This window comes from Tasmannia lanceolata, unplaced genomic scaffold (assembly GCF_043159265.1).
Source record: "Tasmannia lanceolata isolate RefF3 unplaced genomic scaffold, GAP_Taslan_0.1 ptg000020l, whole genome shotgun sequence".
Lineage (NCBI taxonomy): Eukaryota > Viridiplantae > Streptophyta > Magnoliopsida > Canellales > Winteraceae > Tasmannia > Tasmannia lanceolata.
The window spans coordinates 11,085,969-11,098,701 of NW_027518697.1; the positions used below are offsets into that span (position 1 = coordinate 11,085,969).

Consider the following 12,733-nt stretch of genomic DNA (forward strand, 5'->3'; position numbering starts at 1 on the left):
CTTCCGCGCATCTTAGTAAAACATTGCAGTGTTTATGAGATTTTACATACGGTGTAAGCCCTTATAGTCCCGTATTTTTCAATAGTCCCATATTTTTCAAAAAGTATTGTACGGACCACAGTATAGGAGGATCCAAATTGACCATGTGATGGGCTACAACGTAAATAGGTTTTGGGCAACTTTTCCTGATTTCAAAAAGTAATGTATCCACAATTAAACCCTTCGTTTGAATTACAGTGTCAAAGTCAGTGGGCAACTTTTCCTGATTCGATTTCCCCATACACCGATTCATTTGCATACGTTGGCAATGACTTCACCTCGATTGGATGATCCTGACCCTTGATCTATGAAGCGTCATTTACCGTTCCACCGCAGAAAATGCTCAACCGTTGATCGTTTTTGCCCTCTTATCTTACGACATTCTTGTGGGTCATCTCATGATGATCTATCAGATCAACGGTTCCGATTACATATACATGTCCACGTGTGAGAAAAAATTTACTTGGTCCTCTTTGGAAACCTGTAAAAATGCTTTGCATGTGATCTCTACCACCTCAATATATCATTTGCAAAGCTAGAATATAATTATTTACAAATAATGACAGTAAAAATCATTTAAATATGTTTAAACCCATTTCTGAATTTGGAGTCGTGACCGAGTAACTGATTGATGAATGGGTCAGACTTGATCCAAGCATTTACACGGCAACCGACATTTTGTAGAAGATGGAGGCAACAGCTATTCCCCAACAAGAGAATGTGTTAAAGTTCAAGGCTAAGGTGGTGCGCAGTTTGATTACACCTATACGTGAGAGTGGTCAAAGGAGTTACCCACCAACTGGCACCTTTAGGAGGTGAGGCAGCAACGATTTGAAAGAATGAAGTGCAGATAAGGGAGCCTAGTATGGGCAGTTACCAAAAAAGTTCCCTCCAAAAGAACGTGGGGTAATGAGGAGCAGTTATCTAAATAAATCTATACAAGGAGATGTCTGTCTCCAAAGAAGAGGTCCCAGAACCAATTCAAACATGTTTTAGCATTTTATCTTTATCTTTTTAGTACTGTGCTTTTTACTTTTTCGTACTGTAGCTTTTATCCGGGTTAAGGAAGCAATGAATTCATCTTCCTATGTAAGTCTTTTTCTTTAATTTAACTATCCCTTGCACTGTGTTTCGTTTGTGTCGTTTTATCATTCAGCTTGAATCGGACGGTCTGTCGACCCTAAGAGTCGTTTGCATTCTGCGTGCATCGACGGCATTGTTTGTGTGCTGTGCGCATCAACGTTTGACCAATCGCAAGTCGTTCACACTGGTCACATTCTGCATGTGTCGACACCCCCACATTTGGTGTCGCGTCTGTACAGTGAGAAGTCCTTTACATCTGTGTAAAAGCAAAGGAGCCTAAGGAAGAAGTGTCGTTCCCCTCTGCGTCTCAATCGCCTAAAATCGAAACCCGGGGGACGGAAACAGTTGTCGAGACCCTTGAATTGAGTTTTCGATTTCTTGCCTTGAGAGACCAGCACGCCCACAAAACCATCACTCGCCTGCCTGCGCACCCCCCACTCCACTCCACACACTCTCACAATTGCACTGACCGACCGCGCGTGAGCGCACTAAGGCCAAACAAAATAGTACCTGTTTAATTTTCCATTTGCAAATAAGATGAGTTAAAATAATTTTATACACATATAAGGACCGACGTTAATGTCACACAAAAGAGACGCCATTAGTTCGATGATTCGAAGAAAGAAGTTTATTTCATCATGCCGAGGTTTCTAAGAAAATGAGATTTTATATGATACTAGGGCCATGTTTGGCCTCCATGAAAGTTTTTCCCATGAAATATTAGTTTTTCACCTCAAACACTCTCAATTCTCTCGCTCCCCTCTGTCAATACTTGGTAGGCTAATATTCTATGAATAAAAAACATTGGGGGTTAACAAGCATGATCTACTTGGGCGAGTATTTCCTTGAAAATATGCACTTTCTAAGCCATCTGTTTTACCCTAGATATATCAGAGGGTTAAGGGTTAAGAAAGAGAAGATTTTTGGGGCAGAGCATGTCTGCGGGAGTCAGCACATAAGTGGTTTAGATCATCCAAATACATGGGCCCCACTATATTTTTTTTTTCTGCCTATTTACGTCCTTACACACCCGCATATCATATAAAATCTACTCTCAAGACATACAAAAGGTGTAGATAAAGGCTAGAAAAACCATTCTCTACAAGGCATTCTCTACACAGGTCAGTCTTATATGGTGGCCGACCGTCAACCAACAAGGGCAGAGAGAGAAGAAACTATCCCCCTTGATTTTTGATCCAGGTCAAACCACCATTTTTTACTTTCCCCTTGATTTGAAGAAACTATCCCCCTTGATTTTTGATCCAGGTCAAACCACCATATTTTACTTTCAAATCAAGGGGAAAGTCAAAAATGATCGTTTGACCTGGATCAAAAATCAACGGGGATAGCTTCTTCTCTCTCTGCCAAGGGGGTTGATATTTTCTCTCTCCCCCCTTTATATGATGTGTAATAGAGTTTTGATATGGGGTCTGTATATTTAGGCTCCGTTTCTTTCTACGTAAAATTTGTTTTATGTTCATTTTTACAACATAAAACAATTTTTACGTCGAAAGAAACGGAGATTAAAAGAAAAAATACAGTGAGGCCCACATGTCTCAATGATCCAAGCCATTCATTTTTGTGGCACGACCTATCTAAGACTAGTGCCCAACAAATGAATGGTTTGGATCATCGAATCATATGGACCACACTGTATTTTTTAAGAAATACCTGCACCTACGACCGCACACCAAATAAAAACTCTATATATAAGAAACGGTTTTCACACAAATTACAAGGAAAAATACCTGCTCGGCAAAAATACAAGCAAAGTCAAGAAATTTGATGATCTAAACCATCCATCATAACCCTCTGATTTGTGGAGATTTTAGCAGCATTGATTTCTAACCTTATAACCATCCATTTGCAAAGTAAGTTTAACGGTTGGGATTGTTTAACGATCCAAGGATAACAATGAATAGTATGGATCATTGAACAAGGGATTCCCTCCTGCAATTTTGCCTGCACTTTCATTTCTTTGGAAAAATGGGTCTGACATGTAAATTCCTAGCATTTTTTTATGATGACATAGGGTATCCCCACCCCATTTTACGGCGGGACTAATTCCTATGGACGCACGCAATCAGCCGTAAACCATGTGCTTTGAACTCGTGTCTATGGGGAGCAAACCCACGACGCCAGCCGACGTTCAATTGTCAAATTATTTCGCACCTTTGTCGTTAAAAGGAGGATAAGAAAGATGTAGCTAAAAATTTGCAGTCAGAAGAAGCATCATCTAAAAGAAAAAGATGAAGATACTCACTGAAGCCACAAGATAAGCAATGTATATCTGGAATGTGAGAAACTCGAAATTCAGCTTCTGGGAGTTCTTTTATCCGAAATTCTGAAAATAAAAATAAAATTGCCACCCATTTGTCCAAAAGTACTGGAATCTGAGAAATGAAATGTCCAACGGATACTTCGCCAATTTTGAAGAATCCATGTAACATAGGTTGCATGGGATCAATTTTCAAACTGACAATCTAATGCAAATATCAACAGTCCAAAACAAAAGATAAAACACCTCCAACTAGTGCAATGCCAGATGCACCTGTAACTGTAAATGGGATTTCTACCAAAAGGTTTTTATATAAAAAAAAAGTGTTTTGTGATGTTTATTCAGCTTCCCAAGTCCAATTATTAATATCTTTGTATTTAAATGGAAGTTTCTACCAAGCGCCAATCAATATTTATCACAAGTATTCCGCACAGGCTCTGTTCACTTCTTTTCCCTGGTGCTGTTTTTCCTGGAAAACAGCCTTTTTTTTCCCTGACAAGACCTTGACAAAAGAGAATTTCTGTGTTCACTTTTTTTTCAGGGAAAAATATTATCAGATGTGGAATTTCTCATTTAAAAGCTGAAAATGATGTGAAAATTGACTTTTTCCCTGTTACTCAAGATTTGGTTTCCGATTAAATATATCGGAAAGAGGCTTTCCAAGGAAAACAAAAACTTTTCCTTGACAGTTTCCCTGGATTCCTTTTCCTTCTGCCACGTCGCCCGGAGAGGAAAGGAAAACGAAATCCTTTCCTTTCCTTTCCGGGGAAAAGAAGTGAACAGAGCCATAAGAAAACAATGTAGAGAGAACAGCCAATTTATTAGTGAAGAAAAAGAACTAAGCCAGGTCACCAAGCAACAATTGATATTTATCACAAGGATCCACATGAGAAAACAGAAAAAAAAAAGAACAATCCTTCTATAAATGAAGAAAGGAACACACCTGAAGAAAGGAACTAAGCCAGGTCATTACATACTCAACAACAGGTCATTACATACTCACCAACGTGTCTCAAAGGGAGGGCAATCTGGAGTCTGGATTTCTTTGGAACCGAATTAGAAGAATGTATCTATAGTATAATTGGGAATATCTGTCGCCAACCCATTCTTACACAACTATTTCTTGAGATGAGGGAAGCACTGATACACGTCCGTCTTCGAGTGCTTTGCTTCTGCGTGCTCCCTGCACTTCACCTCCGATGTGGTGCAGATGAATGTCTGCATGCACACCTTGCACTGCCATTTACCACCAAACCACAAAATGAAAAAGGGGGAAACAGAAGTAAAGGGACAATAGGTGAAAATGATAGTAATAGAAAAGGTTGACATGTCACATGCCAAAACTTACTCTGCCAAAGACAAATATCAAAAGCTGGAACATAATTGTGCACGGACCAACTTCAACACCAACTATAAAGATCCAATGCAAAATGGAAAGAAAAAGGATTTTGACATTCAGTGAAAATACCATCGGGGTTTGATCACAACCGCTTCTCTGTTTTCTTCCACATCATCAAAATTTTAAAAACAATATGTTGGAGGTTTTAACTGTACCAGTTCCAATTTCTTCTTTGTTTCGGCATATACGTTTTTACCATCAATCGTTTTCTGAGTATTTGGGTCTCAGTAAGCATAGCAACTTCGAATGTTTTTCATTTTCAGTTCTACAGGATCAATGTAAAGGAAAAATATGAATGATTCTCTTTTATTTCAAAAATTAGCATCAGTAACAGCCCTTGTTGCCACGGATATATTAACAGCATTGAACAAATATGTAAATGGCAACTTCGCCCCAGAAACCTAAGACTGCAGCAAGAGGGGGTTTATATCAGAAACATGAGTCAAACATTAATCAAAACTCACAACTCCATCAAATATGTATGCATTACAGTTACAAGCATTTGCCTAGGCAAGGGTCGCTTGACTCGCTTGGGTGAAACAAAGCCAGGAGGACGCTTAGCTTCCCAGGGAAGTGACGCTACTTAGGTGGAGAACTACTCCCAAAGAAGGTGAGCTCATCATTGTACTCGTAGTTCAGGAAATATGATCAAAGATGTGAGGGATGGGGATCAGCGTGCAGAAGATGACATACATTGGCGACATTCGATAAAAGAGGATACCCAGGGATCATGACATCAACAAGTAACATACCCACGTTTCACGTAGAGAGAAAAAGAAATCATTAGATGTTATTTTTATTCATTATGTGGGATGCATGGAGGGAGATAAGTACAAGTTGTCACTGATTCTGTTTCAGAACTAGGGGATGATTCCGGAGGTCCCAGAACAGTTCCAATCTCAGGAATTTCAAGGTGTCGGCAACTTAATTATCAACAGAGTAATAGAGGTCTAGGGATACTTGAGTATCACCAGCTAAGAATCAGTTAAAGCGAAGGTTTTAGATTTCGGATTTGGCATGCGTTTCGATTGTGATGGAAATGAAACATCTTGATTTTGGATGAAAATTTTGGTGGAAATCCTGTAAAATCACGGAAACGTATGGAAACATGTGTAAATAATGAACATTTATGATGAAACTTTAGGAAGTGCTAAAATAAGCACAAATACACTATAAAACAATCACATAAGCAACAAATATCTGATCATGAATTGACAACATGTAACACCTATTAATATGCGCTATCGTGCATGTTTGATAATTCAGCGCATAGTACATTTCATATGTAATTCATACAAATATTTATGCATAAAACATACCCTTATTGCATATGCTATTCATATAAATATAATTATGTGATGTGACACATATTAATATAGTATTCCACAAATACAATTGTAAGGTTTTACTTTTGGTATGCATCTATGTTTCGATGCGTTTCAGTAGGGATGGATACAAAACCATTTGGGTCATTTCGTATCGCTTTTGGTGGAAATTTAAAACCATGGATATAACTTCAACAAAAGCAATAAAAGGACCTCGGCCATAAAAATTCTCAAAGTATTCTCCAACAGAAAAGGTGATAAAAAAATGTCGGGTTTCACTCGGGTCGGGTTGCCGAAGCCCTCAACCCAAACTCAACCCGGGTTGAACCCGACAGGTTCGGGTTGAATCCGACCCGAGTTGCACCCGTAATTTTAACTACTTTGGGGAGGTAGAAAGAACTTAAATTTAGAAAAAAAAAAAAACCGAAGATATACAGACCAAAGATTGGATGGTGATTTGTAGGGGTACAAATCGGGTCGATTTTTGGGAGTTCGGGTTGAGCTTTTACCTTAAAATCGGGCCGGGTTCGGGTTGAATCCTATTCATTTTTTAGAAAAAAACTCAACCCAACCCGACGCAAGTTACACCCCTCATCATTTGCAAGAAGACAAAGGAAAACAAAGAAATATCAATTGGAAGGAAGCTGCTGGAACAATAGTGACATAATGAACACCCTTTCTGGTAAAGAATTTGCCTTTGTATTTGACAACCTGCGGGTCTGCTGGATGAGTATTGAATGTGACATGTTATCGCCTTGTGGGATATGAGATAATAACACTTATATCCTTTATGCTCATCATTATAGCCAACAAAAATGCAAGTGAGAGCCTTTAAGAAAACTTCTAGCAGCAGGTGGATGGGACACAAACAAAACATAAGCTCCTCCTCGAACATAAACCACAGTAGTCAGGAAGCATACCAGTGGGGGCCTCATGGGGAGACACATATGTCCAAGAACAGTCAATGAAAACATATTATTCCCATAAGTGGAAATATGGAATGCCTCAATCCCGGGATACTATAGGGCCCCTTAATGGAAGAGCATCAGAGACCAATCTCAGTAATTTGGATATGCTCTTTTTTTTTAAAAAAAAATTGACATTTATTAATTGCAACGAGAGTAAACCCGGTGGGGGACAAGTTGTCCCACCAAAATACATAAAGCTTACTCCATAATGGAGTCGATCAATACATCAGACATTTGATTGAACTCACCCCTCCCTAATTCCATTATCGACAGAATTTCAGACAAATGGACATTGATTCCAGATTAACTCCCTGTTTTGCCAATTGGTCCGTGACTTCGTTGGCGGATCTCCTTCTATGTTCTATCTTTGGGTGAATCCTTCTAACCAAATCACGTATTTCAGCAATGAAGTTTGGTATCCTCCAAGGGCCTCTCGAATGATCCGAAGCCCACGAAACAGTGTTTGATGAGTCCCCTTCAGTTTGCACATAACACAGGTTCAGGAAACGGTGTTTGAGCATGTGAATCTGGTAAAATCATCAATAAATACGTAGTATCTGGGTTGGAGATAAAAGGAACTGAAACAAGAATCCATACATCAGAATGATCAATTCAAAGGGAAATGAACTCTTTTTATTTTATTCAATGAAGATAAAGGTGATCCATGGTGCTTCCCAAGCTGACAATTGTGACAAGCATTGAGCTTGGGAGCATTCTTACATGTAGAGGAAATCAAAGACGGAGAAGAAAAATATTGTAAAACACAATTGTTATTGTGAGCGATACGATGGTGCTAGACTGTGGGTGAAGAAAAAGAGATGGAGGCAAAATAGACTCTGATGCTGGGACTGGTAGAGAACTCCAAATCGGTTAGCGTCGACAAAAGCTAAAGGTTGTCTCGATGAATCAAGTGATAACAAAGTAACATGCGAACTGAGAAGTAAATTGGAAAACAAAAAGAAGTTAACACCAAGAATGTCAAAGGTTGTCTCGTCAGCTATGGAGTCTCATACTTTCGAGGTTTGGTATTGCTTGGGTCTTTCCATCATCTATTCCGAATTTGGTAGATCAATGGGGTTTTGTGCCTTGGAGGAAGAAAGGAAAAATATTATGGAATATTTGTTTGCTTGCGACGTGGTGGGTGATTTGGAAAGAGAGAAACTCTCGTGTTTTTGAAGGGATAGCCAAATCTCCGTATTGGCTTTACATAAAAATCATTGCACTATCAATATCTTGGGCGAGATGTCTTTCGGCTTTCCGTTTTGTTTCGGCTTATGACCTTTGGGAGGGGTGGAAGGAAGTTTGTTTTAGTTCGGATAATAGGCCTCGGATTGCTCAACGGTGGGAGACTCCTCCTTGTGGAATGCTTAAAATGAATTTTGATGGTTCGAGTCTTGGAAACCCGGGACCGGCCGGGGTTGGAGGTGTGTTTCGCAATGATTGTGGTGGAGTTGTGTGGGCTTATTCTGGCCCTCTTGGAATATGTGATGCTTCGGAGGCCGAAATAAAGGCGGCTTATCAAGGTATCAAAAGAATTGATAGAGAGAACATGGACAAAACTATTGTGGAGGGTGATTCTCTCAATGTGATTCGGTGGTTAAGTAGGGCGGTGTTGCCTCCATGGAGATTCTATTCTATTTTTGATGAAATAGAGGATTTAATCTAGGGTTCGAGTATTGTGTTTAATCATGTGCGGAGGTCCGCTAATGGAGAGGCGGATGGTTTGGCTAGGGGTGGAGTTAGTCGTTCGGAATTGGAATGGTTTGATTTTCTCCCTCCGTGAGTATTATTTTGTAATTTTTCTTTCTTTTTCTTGTTTCCTGTATTCTCGGGTGTGGTCCATCTCGGTCCCCCCCCCCCCCCCCCTGTTCTTTTTATGATATTTTTCACCATTTCAAAAAAAAAGAATGTCAAAAGTGCCAAAAGACAAAGATGTTAGGGCTCAACCAACATCTGTGATTGAAAGGGAAGTCCTATCAACCATGATGATCCTAGATGAACTAGTGTATGGAATAAGGGAACTAGGAGCATCAAAATCATCTGAGAGGTGATGAGTGGAACCCGTATCAACAATCCAAGAAGCCTTAGATGGTGAGGCAAGGGCTATGTCAGCCAAGTGCTGAGTTAGAACCACATGTGAGGTAGCAACAGGCGAGGAAGGCTTGCATCTATAGTAGCAATTAGCTACTGTGTGGTTGGTCCGACCACAGATCTACAAGTAGTCAAAATCCTGACTCGGCACACTGTTAAAAGATTTGGTGGAACACAGACATGGTTTAAAATTTCTAACAAAATCGGCACGAAAAAGACAGAAATGTTACAGTTGTGAAAAGATGTGGTGGAACTCATAGTTTTAAATATCTAACGAAATCGATACGGAATGACCGAAATGCATCTGTTTCCATCCCCATTGAAACGCATATCAAAACCAAAACCGTAAGGAAACATATGTAAATTATGAAAATATAAGATCAAATTTCAGAAAATGCTAGAAATAATTTATTTTATTCAAAATAAGAAAGAAAATTAATTTCTTACATTAAAAAAAACAAATAAAAAAAAAACAAAAGAGGCTAGAAAATAATATAAATAACACAAGAGATTTTATATGGTGTTTGTGCGTAGATGCACATAATCATGGTGTCACCCCTGATATTTCATCTAACAACAACCGACTTCATAAGAAGCTAACATTGGATCGGGGGGTCGCGGCTACAACTTTTGACACAATCATTCATTACTTCATTCAATGCTTTCTAACAAACATGAACAAGAAGAAATAATTATAGTTTGACCAAAAGCAATAGACTAGTTAGCAATTTGATTAGGTGAGTCCACCTTCCTAGTTCTTATGGAATTTCAATTTTATCAGTTCAATCTTGGGTGATTGTATATCAAAGTTTTAATACCACCAATAAGATCCTATCTGGACTCTAAATCTTCTATCCCTCCCTATTTGAAAAGTTCAATGTAATAAAAGATGGGGAAAGTAGTAACTGAGATGCAAGGATACCTGGCTGACTGACACTCCTAGACGACACATGCCTAGAGATTTCAGGCATAGTTCTTAATTTTACAACTTCATTATACAGACAATATGTGTGGTTGGTTTATTACTTGTCAATTATAAAACCCATTTCAGCCCAATGGCTATATGCAAGCATCAATACCTAAGAACGTAATATCCATCCATCTTTGTTCATTCATACATGGATCATAGAAACCAATAAGCTTAAATTTTAAGTTACACAATGCCCTGACATTAACAATCATGATCATTTGAATTCTATACAGCTTATGCGTAAAGCCTGGATTAATAAACGATCTACTATGCCACTATAATAGATACTAACTACCCAATTGAAGTTCAATCCAATTCCCAGTGATTGATTCTCGAAATTAAAAATAAAAAAGACCCAAATTAGATATGGAACAAAGTGATGAGAAACAAAGAATTATACCTGGATACTCATGGCTTTCTTGTTGGACTCCAGCTGGCTTCCTGGACACACATATGCACAGGTGAAATCGAATAATTTGAAGAAGAGAGAGACAGAGAGAGAGGAAGGAGAGAAAAAAAAAACCCTAATTGGGGATGAATGAGGGTTAGATTGATACCCTTGGAGGCTTTTTGCTTCTCGAGGTTCTTCTCTCGAGCCATCTTGGCCTTCTGCCCATTGCCACCTCCCATTGTTTCTTCAACAAGATAGAAACCCTAGATCTTCAGCAGCACCTTTGCAGAGAGGGAGGGGGAGGGAACCCACCAGGGTCAGAAAGTATCTGAGACAACCCTTCCTTTGGGCACAATCTTTTCTTTGTTTGATGGGAAATGATATTAACACAACCATGTTTTAATAATTACACAAACCCAGCTTGTCTTTTCCTTTTTAATTGGCTTGTGAGCAAGGTTTTAAATTTCGCGGGGAATCCGAAATTTGGGTGAGGACCGTAGGTCCGTAACTGAAACCGAAATTTACCAAATTTCAGAAATTTCGAAATTTCTGATAAAATATTATGTTTTTATTCCTTTACAGAATTTCAGCCGAAATTACCGAAATTTAGATTAAAAAGATGACATTTCGAGCGCCTTTACTGAATTTCGGCCAAAATTTTGGGATTTTAGCTAAAATTTTAGTTTCGGTGAGGACAAAAATTACTTAGGGGTGTCAACGAATCCACTTCGGGTCGGATCCACCTATGTCACAGTCATGATCCATTCAAATTCCTTATCGGTCGGCTCAGAGTCGGATTGTTCTTTGGATCCTACTTTTCACGTCATGATCACGATCTATTTTAATTCGGACCGTCCATCGGAGTGTCCTATTATGTCCCGCTCGGCTAAGTAAACAATTAATTTTTAAAAAAAGAGATAGAACGGCAGTCCACTATTAGTGTGTCTCTATGCATTTTCTTCACAAAAATTAAAAATTTATCTATGTTTAATCTATGTGTAAAATAGTGCTTGTAAACAATGAAAATAATCAAAATTACATACACAAATATAATGTATAACTATTATCAAAGAATATGATGCATAAAGAGTGAAACCCCTCTCTCTTTTCCTTTGTGAAAGTTTGAAATGAAATGAGTGAAATCGCATTCCCATCCGATTAATTAGTGATAAGAGAGGTTTTAACCAAAATACCCTTCATAGAATGGTTAACACTAACAAAATATGGAGGGTATTTTTGTAAACCATTTCGGATCGTGACTATCCAATGGGCATCTATGGCGTGCCCATACACAATCCAAAAATTTTCGGATCCCAGATTTGATGATCCGAAATATGCCCATGGATCCTATTCATATGTTTAGATCCCGTTTATTAACTTTCGGATTCGGACAATCCATCGGACCGTCTGGATCCATTGACACCCCTAAAATTACCCCCGAAACCGAAATATAAAACCTTGGTCGGAACCTTGCATGCCAAAGGTAAGTGATGTATATTAACTTTTCTTCTATCTTTAAAGAAATCAGTGAAGAAACCGTATGTTATGGAGTTGTAGACACCTGATTTTGTCGAACTCGGACTGTTGGTGGGCCATAGAGATGAAGACTCCAATGATGAACATTCTAGTTGTTAATTAAACTCGGATGCCTCTATTGCTGATGGAAATGCTGGTATTGGAGGAATTTTTCGTGATGATGGTGGAAAGCCGATCGGTTTATTTTCGCTAAGGGGGAGATTAAACCGATTCACATGCTCGAAATGGAGGCCATTTTGCAGGGGCTAAAGCTGGCTCTATCTAAAAGGATAAGTAATATTTGGGTTGAAGCAGATTCTCAAGCGGCGATGGAGATTCTTAATGGTGGTTATGAATGTCCGTGGCAGGTTAAACCTCTAAGGAACAGAATTATGTCGTCTCTTGGGAGATTTGAAAACTTGAAAGTTACCCATGCTTGGAGGTAAGCGAACCAGCCGGCAGATTTTTTATCTAAAGCTGATTGCCCATGTAAGGGGGTGGCCATAGAGTCTATAGTCATCCCCCAAGAACTCATCATGTTGATAGAGCAGGATTCCTCTGGAACCTGTTATCAAAGATTGTAAATTCTTTTCCTTTTAATATATTCTGGTCGGGTGTGCCTTAACCCCAGCTTGCCTATCAAAAAAAAAAAAAAACTCCATTTGATAGGCCAC

The 12,733-nt window shown here is 38.9% G+C and overlaps 1 protein-coding gene across 1 annotated transcript; it reads right to left on the reverse strand.

Annotated features, from left to right (window-relative positions):
• Window positions 1–4,246: 4,246 nt before the first annotated feature.
• Window positions 4,247–10,910, reverse strand: LOC143855148 (uncharacterized protein At2g23090-like). Its single transcript, XM_077365359.1, has 3 exons — window positions 10,711–10,910; window positions 10,554–10,594; window positions 4,247–4,636 (listed from the first exon to the last, which is right to left on the reverse strand). The coding sequence occupies exons 1-3, from the start codon at window positions 10,781–10,783 to the stop codon at window positions 4,517–4,519; spliced, it is 234 nt and encodes a 77-aa protein (XP_077221474.1). The 5' UTR covers window positions 10,784–10,910; the 3' UTR covers window positions 4,247–4,516.
• Between the last annotated feature and the right edge of the window lie 1,823 nt (window positions 10,911–12,733).